We start from the raw sequence: 14,954 nt of genomic DNA, 5'->3' as shown, positions 1-14,954 counted from the left end.
TGGGATACTTCTTCCCCTCTTTATTTCCTCTCTGCTACCTGGCTGCTCCCCATCCCCCCACCACACTCCTTGGCATCTCCTTAGTTCCCCTTTCCGCAGTTCAGGGCATCCACAGAACACCCTGCCCCCTCTGCCTCCCTGACCTTGGCCTCTGTCCCCAGGGCTTGTCAGTGCTAGGCTGGCTCGGGTATTGGCAGGCTGGCCCCTCGGGAGCCCGTCTCCCCCAGTCCCCTCTGTCTGCTCTGTCTGCTCTCATCACATCAACTATTTCACCCCATCACACCCAGCCACCCCCTTCTTCTTCTATGGCTAGTTCCTGACCCATCTCTGGCTCAGAGGGGCTACACAGAAGGCACTTGCAGGAGAGCGAGAAAGCTTTCACGTGAGGCCTGCCTCTCTGCCCTGTGCGTTCCTTCATCCTAGGTATGCTGTTCCTGCCTAGGGATGCCTGGACTCAGTCTCCTCTACACCAACACTCACTACCTCCGTCCCCTGGTGCCCCAAACACCAAGTCCCTTCAACTCCTGCTGGTCCTTTCCCAGCCTCTAGCTCCCTCGGGATAGTCCAGGTTCCCAGAGAAAGGAACTAAATGTGGGCTTTGGGGTAAGAAAGGTGGCCACAAAAGCAGAACTGATGCAGGCCCAGCAGGAGCCACAAAGGAGTGGGGACAAGAGCACAGGGCTACCTTGGGCTTGGATGCCCTTGTGTCTGTCTTCCCTGGAAGGCAGGGGCCACAGAATGGGAATTGACTAGGCCTTCGGACAAGCTATTGATCTACATCAAGGGCACTGTGCCGTTGGGGGATGTGTTGGGGTGAGGGGGGGCGGGAATCCAGACTAATGGGAACAAGGACACATGGAACAAGCCTGGGGCTGAAACAGAGCCCCCTCCTCCCACCCCTGCACTTCCACCCGAGCCCCCTGCCTGCCCTGTGCGGCTATAACTTGGGCTCCTTTCTGCCACAGTAGAGAGAAGCATCTGCCTGCCGCATGACATTCAACAGATCTGATCCTCTTCAGAAGAAAAATCCCCCAGAAAGGAACCAGGCTGGATCCCATGAGGGAAGACTCTTAGAGAAGCCAGGCCAGGAATTCTTGGTGTAAAATGTTCCAGAAGACAAGAGCCCTAAGAACTGCAGGCTTCTTTCTGGCAGAGGGGTTCTTCCCCTGATTCCATTCTACCCGGCAGGGGAGACCATAAACCTCTGGAGCCTAGGCTGGAGCCTGCCAATGAGACAGGCCACTCTTCTCTTCTGGACACCCAAGGGTGACCTTAAAGGTGCCTGCAAGACATGGGGAGAAGGTGAGAAGGGACAAGATGATGGGAGGAAGCAGCCAGGCATTCTGGAAGTTTCTCTGGCTACTTTTCTGTCATATTTGAGGTGGGAGGATTCTAGGAGGGGGTCAGCTGGAAGGCTCTCAGCGTTTGCTGGGGGTGATCTGGAAGATTAAGTGTTCTGTTGGAAAGGTAAATCAGGATGTGCAAGCCCCCTGCCCCCAACCCCCGGAAAGCCTCAAGGCAGTGGGAAGGAGGATGAGGGGAGCAGGTGGCCAGGCTGGCTCTCAGCACTGTGGTCATGACATGAGGGGGAGAGGCTCTGTGTGGGAGCCCTTGTTAAGGATAGGAGCTCGGATGTGGAGCTCTGCCAGGTACGCTTCCTGGTTTAGGCTAACGTGATCCAGCAAAGGCCAGGCACTGGTAGGAGAGGAGTTGATATAGGGATGGCACGAAGGGCAGATGAATAAAAGCCAGCTATCTTGGGAGGTGAAGAGCAGGGTTCAGTGTCCTTCCCTAAGGATATGGCTTGCCATCTAGCCATGCTTGGTGGCTGGAGGGGAGGGAGGCAAATGACCACTAAAGCTTTCCTGCCTGCTTCTGTGTGATATGTTTGATATTGGGTTGTTTAATTAGGAATCAACTAAATATCGAACATATTCTTACAGCAGTGGGCAATTTGGCATCAACCTCTGGGGCTCTGGGGCTCTGACTGAACCGTTTATTTCCAGGACTCCTTTGGAAAGCTAGTGGCGGCAATGTATGTGGGTATCAATATTAAGCTGGAGAGCTAGTGTGGGAGTGCGAGGGCTGGAGTTTGAGTATTGAATCTCTCTGTATTTTTCCCTTGTACTAGAAGGGATGGATCTCTCATCTTCTGTCCTTGTACGTTTTTCCTCCTTATTCAACACTGCCCTGACCCTTATGGACTATTGCTTCCTATCCCTGGGGCCTCCTTGTTCACTCATCTTGCAGTGAGGGGCTGTGGTTTTTCTGCTTTCCTTGAAGAGTCAATTGATGGTCTAGCTGCCGATCTACCTCTAGTGACTGGAAGCTCCTAATAGTGGACTCCAGTTTTACCCTGTGCCCTGGTGGGTGTCTCAGTTACCCCACTGCTGGGGCTTAATATTAACAATAGCCATCAATCCTTGACATATGACTACTTGGAACCCTTCATGTTCTTTTCTGATAGCTTTGGTCATCTTGAATAGTGCCCTTCTCTCCCCGGGCATATTCTCAGATTGTATGGTGCTGGTATACTGGGATCAATTGCCACCTGTCAGTAAGAGGCTCCAAGTGGAAGAATGACATGGCCTGGAAAGAAGCCAGGGAGAACAGAGATCATGAGGGTGATGTGATTGTGATGAGTGTGTGTTAGTAGGAAGGTCAGGTGGGGGTAAGGAGGGAACAGAGAGCTAGGAGAGTGGAGAGCAGCGCAGAGCTTGGTCAGTGTGGGTATGAAAGTTCTACTTAAAGATCCCTGTTGGCAAACAGAGGGCATGACCCTACCCAGAAGACTCTGACCCTCCCCTGCTTCTTTCCCCCACCGCACTTTAAGCTCTGGGAGGGCCTTCCAGATACCAACCTTCACTGCTCACTCCATCCCTGTGGCTCTTAAGGGGGAGGAATGATGTCTCCCTGCCAATTAGAGACTCTTGAAATAGCACGGTAATTTGATCTGGGGATCTGGGGGACTTGTCAAGGATCAGGAGTGACCTCCCTCTTCACTATTACTCAAGGTTCCTGAATACTGGGAATCAAAAGGTAAAAGTCAACCAGTGGAGTCTGACCAGCATCCATTATAGCAGGGTAAGGGTAATGGGGAAACAGAAGGGTAACTGGGACCCTCTGGACGAGAACCACCCATCTGGAATTGCCAAAGTATGCTTCTCTCTCTCTCTCTCTCTCTCTCTCTCTCTCCCTCTCTCTCTCTCTCTCCCTCTCTTTTTAAGATTTTATTTATTCATGAGAGACACACAGAGAGGGGTAGAGACACAGGCAGAGGGAGAAGCAGGCTCCCCACAGGGACCCGATGTGGGACTTGATCCCAGGACCCCAGGGTCACGACCTGAGCAGAAGGCAGACACTCAACCATTGAGCCACCCAGGTGCCCCCCCCCCCCCGTCAGTGTTCTCCTTCTCCCTGTGCCTTGTTCTTTTAAAACACCCACAGAGCTGTATGGAGAGTGGAAAGTTTCAGGGTCAGGGAGAACCTCTCCCTGCCCCCACTTTCCATTGTCTAAAATCAGCCTCAGCTGTTCCCTAATTTTTCTTTGCTGGTGATGTCAGTCCATCAAAGTGTCTCACCCCTGCTTCCCCAGGGAGAACAATAATGGGATGGAAGGAGCTGGAAATACCATATTAGGAAGGAGAGGTGGAGCCATGAACAGAGATAAAGGCTTGAGTCTAGGAGAACTCCGTCATTCAGGCAACAGCCCCTCCTTTCTTGCCCTCATCTCTGGTTCTTCAGGGTTACAGGTGAGCTCACCAACAGCCACTGCTCATGATGGAGGCCATCAAGAAAAAGATGCAGATGCTGAAGTTGGACAAAGAGAATGCTCTGGACCGGGCAGAGCAAGCTGAAGCTGAGCAGAAGCAGGCAGAAGAGAGAAGTAAACAGGTGGGTTCTGGCATCGGTTCCCTCAGCTGCTGGTAAGCAAACCAATGAGACAGGAGACAGTCCTCACAGGAAAGGCAATGAGTGGGAGCGACCCTCTTCGTCCCCAGGTCTCGCTGGATAGGCAGAGGACATCTAGGATATTTGTCTCAGGCTGCCTATGTGACTTTAGAGAAACCTGTGGCCTCCTCTGAGCCATGGTGTGTCTGCTGGATCTAAATGGGAGCAGATTATGTTTTGGGAGGACCTGATTTCTAGAGGAAAAGGTGGGAGCTTGGCATGTAGCATCTCTTTTCCCTTAATTTTTTTTTAAGATTCTATTAAAAAAGAGTAATCTCTATGTCCAACATGGGGCTTGAACTTACAACCTTGACATCGAGAGTCACATGCTCAGGGATGCCTGGGTAGCTCAGCAGTTGAGTGTCTGCCTTTGGCTCGGGGTGTGATCCCACGGTCCCGGGATGGAGTCCCGCATTGGACTCCTGCGTGGAGCCTGCTTCTCCCTCTGCCTGTGTCTCTGCCTCTCTCTCTGTGTGTGTCTCTCATGAATAAATAAATAAAATCTTTTTTTTTTTTTTTTTAAAGAAGCAGCTTCTTTTTATTTATTTATTTATGTCACACAGAGAGAGAGAGGTAGAGACACAGGCAGAGGGAGAAGCAGGCTCCATGCACCGGGAGCCCGACGTGGGATTCGATCCCGGGTCTCCAGGATCGCGCCCTGGGCCAAAGGCAGGCGCTAAACCGCTGCGCCACCCAGGGATCCCCAATAAATAAATAAAATCTTAAAAAAAAAAGTCATATGCTCTACCAACTGAGCCACAGGCATCTATTCCCTAAGATATTTCCCATCCCAGAGTCTTAAGATGAAAATCCATCATGGCTTGGTTATGTTGGGGTTGGAGATCCCAGGGTCACACAGCAAGGCCTGACTCCTAGGGCAGCTGGCTGGAAGTGGACAGAGGGAAAGTACATCTCTTTAGGAATGCTAACCCATGTTAGCATAGGCTGGGTACAGAGGTCCATCAGGGCTTCGGAGCCCAGGATCTGAGCCTGTACTATTGTGTGTATGTCTTGTGTGTGACTCTTGGGGCTCCTGTAGCTGGAAGATGAGCTGGCTGCCATGCAGAAGAAGCTGAAAGGGACAGAGGACGAGCTTGACAAGTACTCTGAGGCCCTGAAAGATGCGCAGGAGAAGCTGGAGCTGGCAGAGAAGAAGGCTGCTGACGTGAGTACTAAAGAGATGGAAAGGGGTTAACCCACACATGCACAGCACCATGTTAACATCACTAAAGCCAAACACACTTGGACACATACATACGTGTGGAGTCACAGAGCGGAGACATAGATACATACATTCTTATCCATAGTCACACATGGACACACTCTTGTACACACATTTGTTCTCAGGCATGTGGAGAAATCTCATGTTTGTCTTGCCCTCAACCCAGGAATTTAACTAGGTTTCTCAGGATCTGGACAAAGGGAGGGGACTCCAGGTTCAGATTGCTACCACTTGTTCCATCTCCTCCCCCATGCCACATTCTTAGCTTTTGTGTCCAAGACTTGGCACGTAGGTATGTGTATTAATAGGGAAACGCTCATCTCTCAACTGCCCAGCAGAGCCAGCTCAGATTTCACAATGGGACAAAAGAGGTCACATTGACCCTGGCCCTATATGGGTTTATTTATCAGGGCCGATGTGGGCATCTGCCCTTATGCCACGGAGAGGCCATAGCAGGCATTGCTCATAGGGCAGCAGACAGGATCTTTGATAGATCAGAAACAAGAACAGAAACAAGAAGGGTAAAACTGTCACCACCAGCCCTTACTCTGTGGCATTGATTTAATTACTCAGCCTCTCTAGGGTTGAATTTTTCAATTTGAACATGAAATAAATTCTTTTTTCCATTCATATTTGTCCTGTCACCACCTATTTCCCTTTGTGTTCAACTTGAAGCTTAGCACAATGATAAATGAGAGGCTACAAAGGAAAGATGTTTGGAAGAAAAGTGACATACCAGCAACAAAAGAATGCCGTGGTATTCATGGAAATGAAGTCACTTCTTAGCACTAAGTTAATAGGAAAATAAGAGCAAGTATTTTTTCTTAATTAATTTTTAAAAAAAAAGTAGGCTCCACATCCAATGTGGGGCTCGAATTCATGACCCTGAGATCAAGAGTCACATGGTCCACCAACAGAGCCAGCTGAGTGCCCCTAAGGAGAACTTTTTTTTTTTTTTTAAATCACATTTTGTTTTGGACGATAGGTGGAGAGACAAAGTGAGCCATTCACAAATGTTTCCAGATGCTTACATTTGGTCTCTTTGCTCTTAGGTCTCTCATCTTCTTTGGTTTTTTGGCACTTTCAGTGGCCAGGGAACACAGTGATGGTTGTACGTATCATACTACAGATCAGAAATAAAGCAGATCATATACTTTATACATATTCATAATTTCCAAAAGTTTAGGCCTCTGCAAACCATTAATGCTCCCTTGTTGGAAAACTGCAATGAACTCAGGTTACCTCCAGAGCTTTGGGCAAATGCTCAATGGCCTGCTGGAACTGCCTGGCCAAGGTTCCAGGTATAGATGGATAGATCTCTCTGGCTCCAATAGACGGATACAGGGACAGGAGTTTTCCCAAACTAGCAGAGTGTCAGGCTAATGACAGTTTTGTGAGATGTTGGGTGACAACTTTCCGGGAGAGTCTGGAGGCTGAAACAGCTAGTATGTGAGCTAGAGGAAGTGTGTTCAGGAGCAATGAAAACAACAAAGTCTAACCTAGATCTTGGGAGAAAGAGAGTAACATAGAGGGTCTAGACAATACCTCAGTTTTACTCAGAAGATAAAGGAAATTCCTTCCCAGGGAAGGATGAATTCTATCTGTCCTAAGGAAGCTGTTGGACTCATACTTAAAACACACTGTCATTCTCCATCTAGACAGGATAGACTCCGTATATTCACTTGAAAGAAATTTTTGTTTATATAGGAACCCACCAAAACCCATTTCAATATGTAACATGTGGGTAGAAAATCTCATTTAGCTTCTCTCCCTGTTAGCTTTCCTTCCAAGTCAGTAAGTGCCCTTAGAGGTGTGCTGGAGAACAAGAAATGGGAGAGGAAAGCTGTAAGCAGGAGGCAAGAATCCTTTAGGCAGGGTTAAGATGGAAGCAGGAAGAAAGGTTTCTTTCCCCAAAGCTGGGGTTAGTAAACTTCCACTTGTGAGGTAAACCCTGCCATAGCCTAGTTTTGTACTGTTTTATTGGAACAACACCCATGCCCATTCACTTACATATTATTTATTGGCTTTCTCCCTACACCAGAGTAGTTACCACACCCTGTGGCTTCCCTACAAAGCCAGGAAAAGGTACTGTCTGGCCTTTTACAGAAAAAGTTGGGGGATTTCTGGCTCAAAGGATCAAAGAAGGAAAGTGAAGTGTTTATAGGAATTGGAAAGTGCTGAGTAAGGAGAAGGCAACAAAGTTTAAAGTAGAGAGCAAGGGTCAGAGTCATCAGCAACATGATATATGCCTTTTGAGGGTGAAGGGCACTCTGTCCAATACCACGGTCCAAGGAAGTTCACAGCTCAGCTTCCACCTTTGAGATTAACAGACAGAGCATGTAACTTTGATGTAGGTATAAGGGGCAGAGAGAAGAGGGAATCAGTAAGTGTATGTTTACACAGGGAGTTCTGGTTACCTGAGAAGCTTTTCTGAAAAGCACAGACTTTGCTGGATTGCTTGAACAAAGAAAGGGAAGGGTATGGCAAGGTCAGTCCAAACTTGTTTTTCCTCCTGGAATTTGTCTGAGGTCCTCTTTTAAAAAAATTGTAACAAAATATCCGTAACATTTGCCATTTTAACCATTTTTAAGTGTATAGTTCAGTGGCTTCTGCCATTCACAATGTTGTACAACCATGTCCAAGGTCCTCTCAGTCCTAGGTGAAGTCATATGCTCATTAGGGTAAAACAAGGGGAAAGAGGAGTGTGATGGTCAGGACATAGAGTCATACCAGATGTGGAAGGGATGGGAGACAAGAATTGGGGATGGACATATACACCTGCTGATATATTGTTGTATTGTTGGTCACCAGGAAAACAATAGCACTGGGCCCCGTGCTGCCCATCCATCATGCCTTTAAAGGGTGTCACCTGTTTCCCTGGATCAAGAGAAGATTATCTGTTCACATCTACCAGTCTCAGAAATACTGTGGTGCTCTCAGCCGCCTTGGGTTTGTCTAAGATCAAGTCTCCTGTGGCTTCTCTAGGACAAAGGGAGGTAAACAGTGCCCCCTGCTGATTAGCACCTAGATGACAACGTCTCATTTCTGCTTCCATAGTCCGTCCCTCTGATTAGATTTCTTCAAAGAGAGAAAAATTCTTAGGCCATCAGGGTAGAGTTTACTGAGGTTCAAAACCTTGTTCTTCCTTTCCAATTTCTGTGGGCAGAAACCAGTGTTACTCTACCAAGCAAATTATTTACTGTTTGAATTGTTTCCTCTAAATAGGCTCATTGTTTCTAAAAGGAGATAGGAAGACAGAGCCTCTGGAGGGAGTGTCCTCAAAATCAGGCTTTGAGGGCAGCGCTTGTCTTACCTACCAGCCGTTTCAGGAGTCAGGATTCTTCAAAGTCCTGCTCCACAACATAATTCTGAGGAGGAAAGAGAATTGCACCAAGGAGACATTTGTTATGATGGTTTACTAGAAAGGCAGGAGGGGTGCAAACAAACAAGAGAGAAGATAGTACAACTTTCAAGTCTCTTTACTATTGTGCTTTCAAAAATCCTGCACGGCAGTGCCTACAGAGGCAGTTTGTAGCATAAACAGCTCCCTCAGGCCCCTGAAAGCAGAAGTGGCAGTGAAATTGGGGGAAGTTAATCCAGAGCAGACACTGGGTTGCACAGGACAGTGTTCCAGGCACTCATGTGGCTGTTGCACGAAGGCTCTGGTAACAGTGATCGATAATAGAGGATTCCTTCTTGATAAAGTAGGGGCAGAAAGACACCTTTCCCAATTGAGAAGAGAAACGTAAGTGATGATTAGTTAGCGAAGCCCCAGTTACTTAGGATTTGGAAGGGCGAGCAGGTTGGTAAGCCGCTGGTGTGCCGGGTAGTCTTGCTCCGTAATAAGAGGGAAAGAGCGCATCGCTGATGCCAAGCAGAAGACGCAGAGTGCCCACCCGGCTTCCGTCCCAGTCCGCGCGTCCCTCGTTGATTCTCAGACGGCGGAGAGGACCTGCCGGCCACGCTGGAGATGGAGATTAGGCTGCGGGCCCCGCGGGCCGGGCACCTGCCTTCGGAGCCCGCGTGCGGGGCGCGGAGGCAGAGGCACGTCGGGCGCCCGACGGCCGGGCGGCTGCACGTCCCGACCGAGGGGAGGTAGGACCGCGGCTCGCCTCAGGGTTGCCATGGCGGCCCGCCCCACTCCCCGAGCAGCCCCGCCCCCCTTTGCTGGCCAGGGAAGGCCCCGCCCCCCCGCTAGGGCCGCGGGCGGTCCTTCAGCGGCGCCGCGCGGCAGGGCGCGGCGGTGACGTCAGGTCCGGGCGGGTGGGCGAGTTCCGGTATTTCAGGGCGGAGCAGGCGGAAGTGGGGGTGAGAAGCGGCTGCAGCGCCGAGCGGAGGAGGCGAGAAGCCGAGCGCGAGCAGGGGCTGGGTGGGCACCATGGCCGGGATCACCACCATCGAGGCGGTGAAGCGTAAGATCCAGGTTCTGCAGCAGCAAGCCGATGACGCAGAGGAGAGGGCCGAGCGCCTGCAGCGGGAAGTGGAAGGGGAAAGGCGGGCCCGGGAGCAGGTACAGAGACGGCGAGGCGCGCGAGGGGAGCAGGCGTGCAGCGGCGGGGCCCTGAACGGGGCCCGGGTTTGGCTTCGGAGCGCGGTCCTTCGGCTCTGGCGGGCCCGGAGCAGGGGTGGGGCGCAGCCACAGTGGGACCCGGGGTGGGCGAGGGGGGAACTGGGTTCTCGGGTGAGCAGGCTGGGCCTCTGAGGGAACGGGATCTTTCGGGGTCCGGAACCTTGTATTGCTCCTCCCGTCGCCCAGCTCATTCATTCGGGCCCTCGGAGCCAGGCGCGGCCGGGGGAGGGGCTCGGCGGCTTCGCCCTCCCCCACTCCACCGTGGAGGGCGGGGAGGGGTGCGGAATTGGCTCTCGTTGGAGGTTTCCGGCCCGAAGGGTGAGAGTAGGTGGGTGCTTCTCTGGTCTGGGAGGGGCAGGGCCGAGCCTCCGGTGCGAGAGTGGGGGTTGGGGGTTGGAACCGCCGGAAAGCCCCCGGCCTGGTCTGCTGCTAGCTTTTCCGCTCCCTCCTCCTGCTCAGGAAATGAGGCAGCAGTCGGCAGGGAGGAAGCGCGGTGCCCTCCCTGGAGGAGGTTCAGGCCACAGCAGCACCTCCCATCCTCGGGCCTGGGCTCTTCTTCCTCTCGTGGGAGCAGCTGCTGAACCCACTCTCTCAGTGGACGGGAAGCAGCGGAGCGGAGTCGGTGTTTCGCTCGCTCTGTTCTTGCAAATGTACGAGCCGACTGAACCCGCCTGCCACCCCCCGACCCCCACCCCCCGCGAGATGCCGGACCTCAGGCCTGTATTGCCCAAGTTTGATCAGTACAAGCGAACCCGTGAAAAGCGTTTCTAGACACAGCCGACAAGCCCGCTTGTGCGGCGGCGAACTGGAGAGAGTGCCAATGTCTGTTCCCGGTTTCTGGTCGACCCCCAGTGTGCTTGATGCAGACAGAATAATGAGATCCAGGGGGCCTCTGACGATGTGATTTGATTCTTGCTGTTCCGATAACCTGCCACGATGTCTTGTTTTGTTGTTTTTTGTTTTTGTTTTGTTTTAAGATCAGTAAATATTTGTTCAACTGAAAGTTGGAACATAAAATGTTGATGGAATGAGTTGTGACTCTTGAAACTTTCTGTTTAGAAGCGTAATCTCAGATTTTCCAGGGTTTAGGGTGCAGTCTGGTGGGTGGAGCTGACCTCCTGACTTCAGGCTTTGGTTTGGGAGGATCCGGAGGCTGGAGAGAAAAGTAACTGTTGCTAAAATTTGAAGAGGTAATGAAGAACTTTTGTGGTTTATTGGTATTTCTTGTTCTTTTCCTTGGTTTTAAAAAAAAAGTTTTATTTTTTGACTACTTCTCTGGGGAGTGGCTGATAATTATTTTTGGGGTATAAAGAATTATTGTTAGTACATAAAGATTGTTAGAATATTTTTTATAACGGCATGGGAATGCTGGGAGTTTGTCTTTCTCCCTCACCTTATTCTCAGGGGCTTTTGCCCTATTATGCTGCTAATTTCTAATTATTTATTCAAGTGACATGGACTGGCTAGATGACTCTTTATGACTTGTGACACGTTTTCATCTCCTTTGTTATGGAGACCAGGTCCCCCTAAAGAGGAAGGCAGGATGGCTTTTAAACAAGTAGCCGTGTGTTGAGCTGTATTATGGGTGTCTGAGGAATAGTTCTAGGGTGGATGACGCCCAGTCTCCTCCTAGGATTGGGTAGTTCTCCTTGCAAGAAAATTTGGGTTCCCTACCCCCATCCTAGGTGACCTGAGATGATAGGCAGCAGAGTGAACAGCTTCAAATGTTTCTTAAGCTGTTCCTTTCTCAGAGCCTGCTAATTTGCTTACCAAGTTGAGGTCTTAGTGAGGAAGTTCTCAGATGGGGAAGTAGAGTGATAGTTAAATGTTGATGAAACCAGTATCTTCTTACTCCCCAACTTGAGGGAGCTTCATGGATGGACTTTCTGATCTGGAGAACTTTGGACTCCTCCTGAGGAGACACCCCTGGGGAGGGAGGGGGTGCTTGGGCTACCTGTTATCCTCTTAGGGCATTCTGGAATGTGGGTTTTGCAGGCTCCTCCCTCTGGAGCTGGAAACTCAGCACTCCCTGATGGTATCTCATGCTGTTAGTGGGATTGTCACTTGATTATTCTTCTGGTTGCTTTGTGTGAACATTCACTGTTTGTTGGGCACCTGGAAGAATCCAAAGCTGAGACTCAGGAGTTGCTCTGGGATCCATCTTTCTTATCTACTTTCAGCCCAGAGATTGATCTTTTACATTGTAGTCCTGTCCTTTCGATTTTGCATTTCCTTTGCAGTTCTTGCTAAACAGGGTGCATAAACATATTCAAATGCAGTCTTTTTCCTTACCTGTTTTTTGATAGTAGTAACAATACACATAACAAAACTTACCATTTTACCACTTTTAAGTACAGTTCACCCTTTTTCAATATATCTCTCCTCTTATCCTGGTATTTACCTCTTTTTTTTTTTTTTTTTTTTTTCCTGGTCTAAAAAATTGAGGCATGTTATTGAAGAAGTGTGTGGGCTTTCAAACAGCAGTTTTGAGTCTGGCTTTATTCCCAATTCCTAGTCTCTGGAGGGGTTAGCATGCCTGAGTACTGTGTGACTTTACTATTTGTGGGGTCTGGTGGACTGCACAACCACTTTTATCACCTTTCTTTGGTTTAGGTTTACTTTACTGCTGATTACCTTTCTCCTTCATGTTAGAGCACACACTCGGAGAGGAGAGGCAAATAGCCCTTTGCTCTGAGTGCCTTGGCTATACTCCACCTTTGTTTACTCTGGGGCAGATAGCTCTACTTCCTTCCCTCCAGCTGGCCTCCCCCTTGGTGAATTTAAAGTCCCTGAGGACACAGTATCTCCCTGGGTAGATATATTTCTGAACACAGTGAATCCAGCAGCCCTTTACTAACCAGCTGGGGCCTAACTTTGTCTATTACTGGTTTCCTTTGAATTTCATCTGTGGCTTTTGTCTAAAAAGAGAAACCCCAGAGTGGCAGATTGCCAGATTTAGGCTAATCCCCTTCTGTCCTTGGCCCTGATCTGCCTCCAAGCACTGTACTCTGTCAGTTCCTTGCCTTGAGGTGTGTGGTGTGCTTGGGGAATCTTCTCTATGGGGGATGGTAGCATTGAAGCCAAACTCATTTCCTAACTGAAGCTGTGATCAGCCATCTGCTAATGGGCCCGAATTGCTGCTGTGTCCTTCCTCCTCCCTGATCTTCACTTCCTGGACAATGGAGAATCCTATTATTACCTAAAGGAAAGAATCTTCCAGGTGGGGCAGAGATGGGCAGGCTGAAGATTCAAAACCACATCTGGACATGCTAACCCTAGGGTGATTAGAATAGCATAAAGTTGAATGTTTCCTGTCTGGTTTGCACAAGTAAGCCCCACCCAGTCTTTTGCAGGACTTGGTTGACCTGGAAGGGACAGGCATTATACATAGGTTCTGGCTTGAAGGAAGAGTCTTCCTTGTTCCCTTCGATGTAGTAATAGATCTTGATTCTGCAAACTTCTGTTCATTGTAAAGAACTGATCCTCTGTGGGAGGAGAAAAAAGAAAACAGTAAACATCCCCCCACCCCACCCCCACCCCCCTACCCCCATCCCTGAAGCTTTTGCTGGGACACCCATGACAGGTTCTGCCTTTGATACAGGTTTGTTCAGTGTGCACATGCCCTTGTGAGGGCAGCAGGATGTGTTTTTTCCTCCCTTTTCAGCCTTGCTAAGAATTCTATTGTAAATGCTGATTTGTGGGAGAAACTGCCCAAGCTAGCTTGTTGTCATGGAAACTGTACACCCCGCCCTCATAGCCTGTTATCTTCTACTCCATTTGGGTAACAACTGGTGAGCTGGATGGGGACTGAGATTTTATGAGCTTCTTCCAAATCTAGTTCCTTTTTAATTAAAATGTTTTTAATGTTCTGGGCATTTGAAGGGAGAGATGAGGTAAATAGTTCTTGCTTGATAGTTTAACTTGTTCTTGTGATCTTGACACAAGATCTTGCTTGATAGTTTAACTTGTTGGCCTTTTTGAGCTTATGAGGTGCAGTGTGTCTTGTCCTGGGGGACATGGGACATCTGTTGTCTTGGAAGAGACAGGATCAGAGAATACTTGTCTTTGTGATATTTTATTTTATTTTTATTTTTTTGTGATATTTTAAATAGTAAGAGACACAAATGGTTTCTTAGTAATTTCAGCTTATGTGGATTCCTTGTTATTTTTCTCCTAGGGGTTGGTGGTTATATAGTCCGAACTCCCACAGTACTTTGAACCTCCCATGTTTGTATCTGGTGATTTTTGTGCCAAATAACCTGATTTTCCCCCCCTTTTTGAGTGAGAGTGAGAGCTTGAGGGGGAAGGGTAGAGGAAGAGAGAATCCCAAGCAAGCTCCTTAGGAGCCCTAGGTGGGGCTTGAGATCATGATCTGAACTGAAGTTGAGTCAGACACCTAAGTCACTAGCCCCCTGGTACCCCCAAATAACCTGAAGGAGTCTTTTGGGCTATATTCCTCCCATAGAGGCTGTGGCCCGGATTATTTCTGTAGCTGTTTCCACCCACTGACTGCCAGGAGGGAAATCAGGGTAATAGAATTCAGGTACAATCTGGACTGTAGAAGAGAGATCATGTTAACCAAGCACTTGGATAAGCATCTGAACTGGGTAGCATGCAGAGCAGATTAAATTCTTGTATGATTGTGGTGCAGCCAGTGTACTTGCCACCAGTAAAGGTGTAGGAAGGGTAAAGATAGTCTGAAGAGGGAGGCTTTTCTGCCGGTAGAATTCATCCACACACAGGCTGCCTCCTTTCCTTGTTCCTCACTACACATCCCAAGGAGGCTTGGGATGGCTTGCAGTCTAGCCTCTGCCTTATAATACGCTGGAGGCCATGAGGGACTGTCACAAGCCGTGAGGAGGGGGAGACTCAGGGATGACTGCAGCAGTTGCAGGGAGTCACAGTTCAGAAATTTGCAGGAGTGGGGGTGGACACGGAGGAAACATTTTCTTCTGCTCCCGTGTTTTTTGTGTGTGTCATCAAGGCAGGTCATTTTAGCTAGAAGAGCTTCTTGACACCTCTGAAAAGGTGGAGGTGGGGAGCAAGTCACAGGGTTAAGGGATAAATATCCCAGTGTTCCATCCTTTTGCTTTCTGATCTAATCTGTTACTCTGAAAAACCTTCTCTTAGCTAGTGATCCTCTTGGTATATTAGGATAAGGTCATTGGAGGATTGGGTTAAGCAGCATATTAATAGATAATCCAAATTTTC

General features: G+C 49.1%; 1 protein-coding gene and 2 long non-coding RNA genes across 15 annotated transcripts in view; 1 reads left to right on the top strand and 2 right to left on the bottom strand.

Annotated features, from left to right (window-relative positions):
- Positions 1 to 3,599: 3,599 nt before the first annotated feature.
- Positions 3,600 to 14,954, top strand: part of TPM3 (tropomyosin 3) — a 28,016-nt gene continuing 16,661 nt past the window's right edge. For 6 of the 13 annotated variants that reach the window (XM_072829629.1, XM_072829634.1, XM_072829628.1 and 3 more), the window contains exons 1-2: positions 3,600 to 3,894; positions 4,991 to 5,116. In XM_072829629.1, the coding sequence (XP_072685730.1) occupies positions 3,778 to 3,894; positions 4,991 to 5,116 (243 nt within the window). In that variant the 5' untranslated portion in view covers positions 3,600 to 3,777. Of the gene's footprint in view, positions 3,895 to 4,990; positions 5,117 to 9,442; positions 9,684 to 10,307; positions 10,394 to 14,954 lie in introns of those variants that run through there. The other 7 variants (XM_072829636.1, XM_072829639.1, XM_072829638.1 and 4 more) reach the window with 6 other exon arrangements.
- LOC140635291 (uncharacterized) lies at positions 7,135 to 9,323 on the bottom strand. Its single transcript, XR_012032648.1, has 2 exons — positions 7,591 to 9,323; positions 7,135 to 7,488 (listed from the first exon to the last, which is right to left on the bottom strand). It is a non-coding gene; the product is annotated as an uncharacterized lncRNA (long non-coding RNA).
- Positions 9,339 to 13,246, bottom strand: LOC140635294 (uncharacterized). The gene is made up of 4 exons (XR_012032650.1): positions 13,109 to 13,246; positions 12,943 to 13,018; positions 11,514 to 11,858; positions 9,339 to 10,896 (listed from the first exon to the last, which is right to left on the bottom strand). It is a non-coding gene; the product is annotated as an uncharacterized lncRNA (long non-coding RNA).

Source organism: Canis lupus, chromosome 6, assembly GCF_048164855.1.
Source record: "Canis lupus baileyi chromosome 6, mCanLup2.hap1, whole genome shotgun sequence".
NCBI lineage: Eukaryota > Metazoa > Chordata > Mammalia > Carnivora > Canidae > Canis > Canis lupus.
Note: the sequence above shows the minus strand (reverse complement) of the source record. Positions and strands in the feature narration are given on the sequence as shown.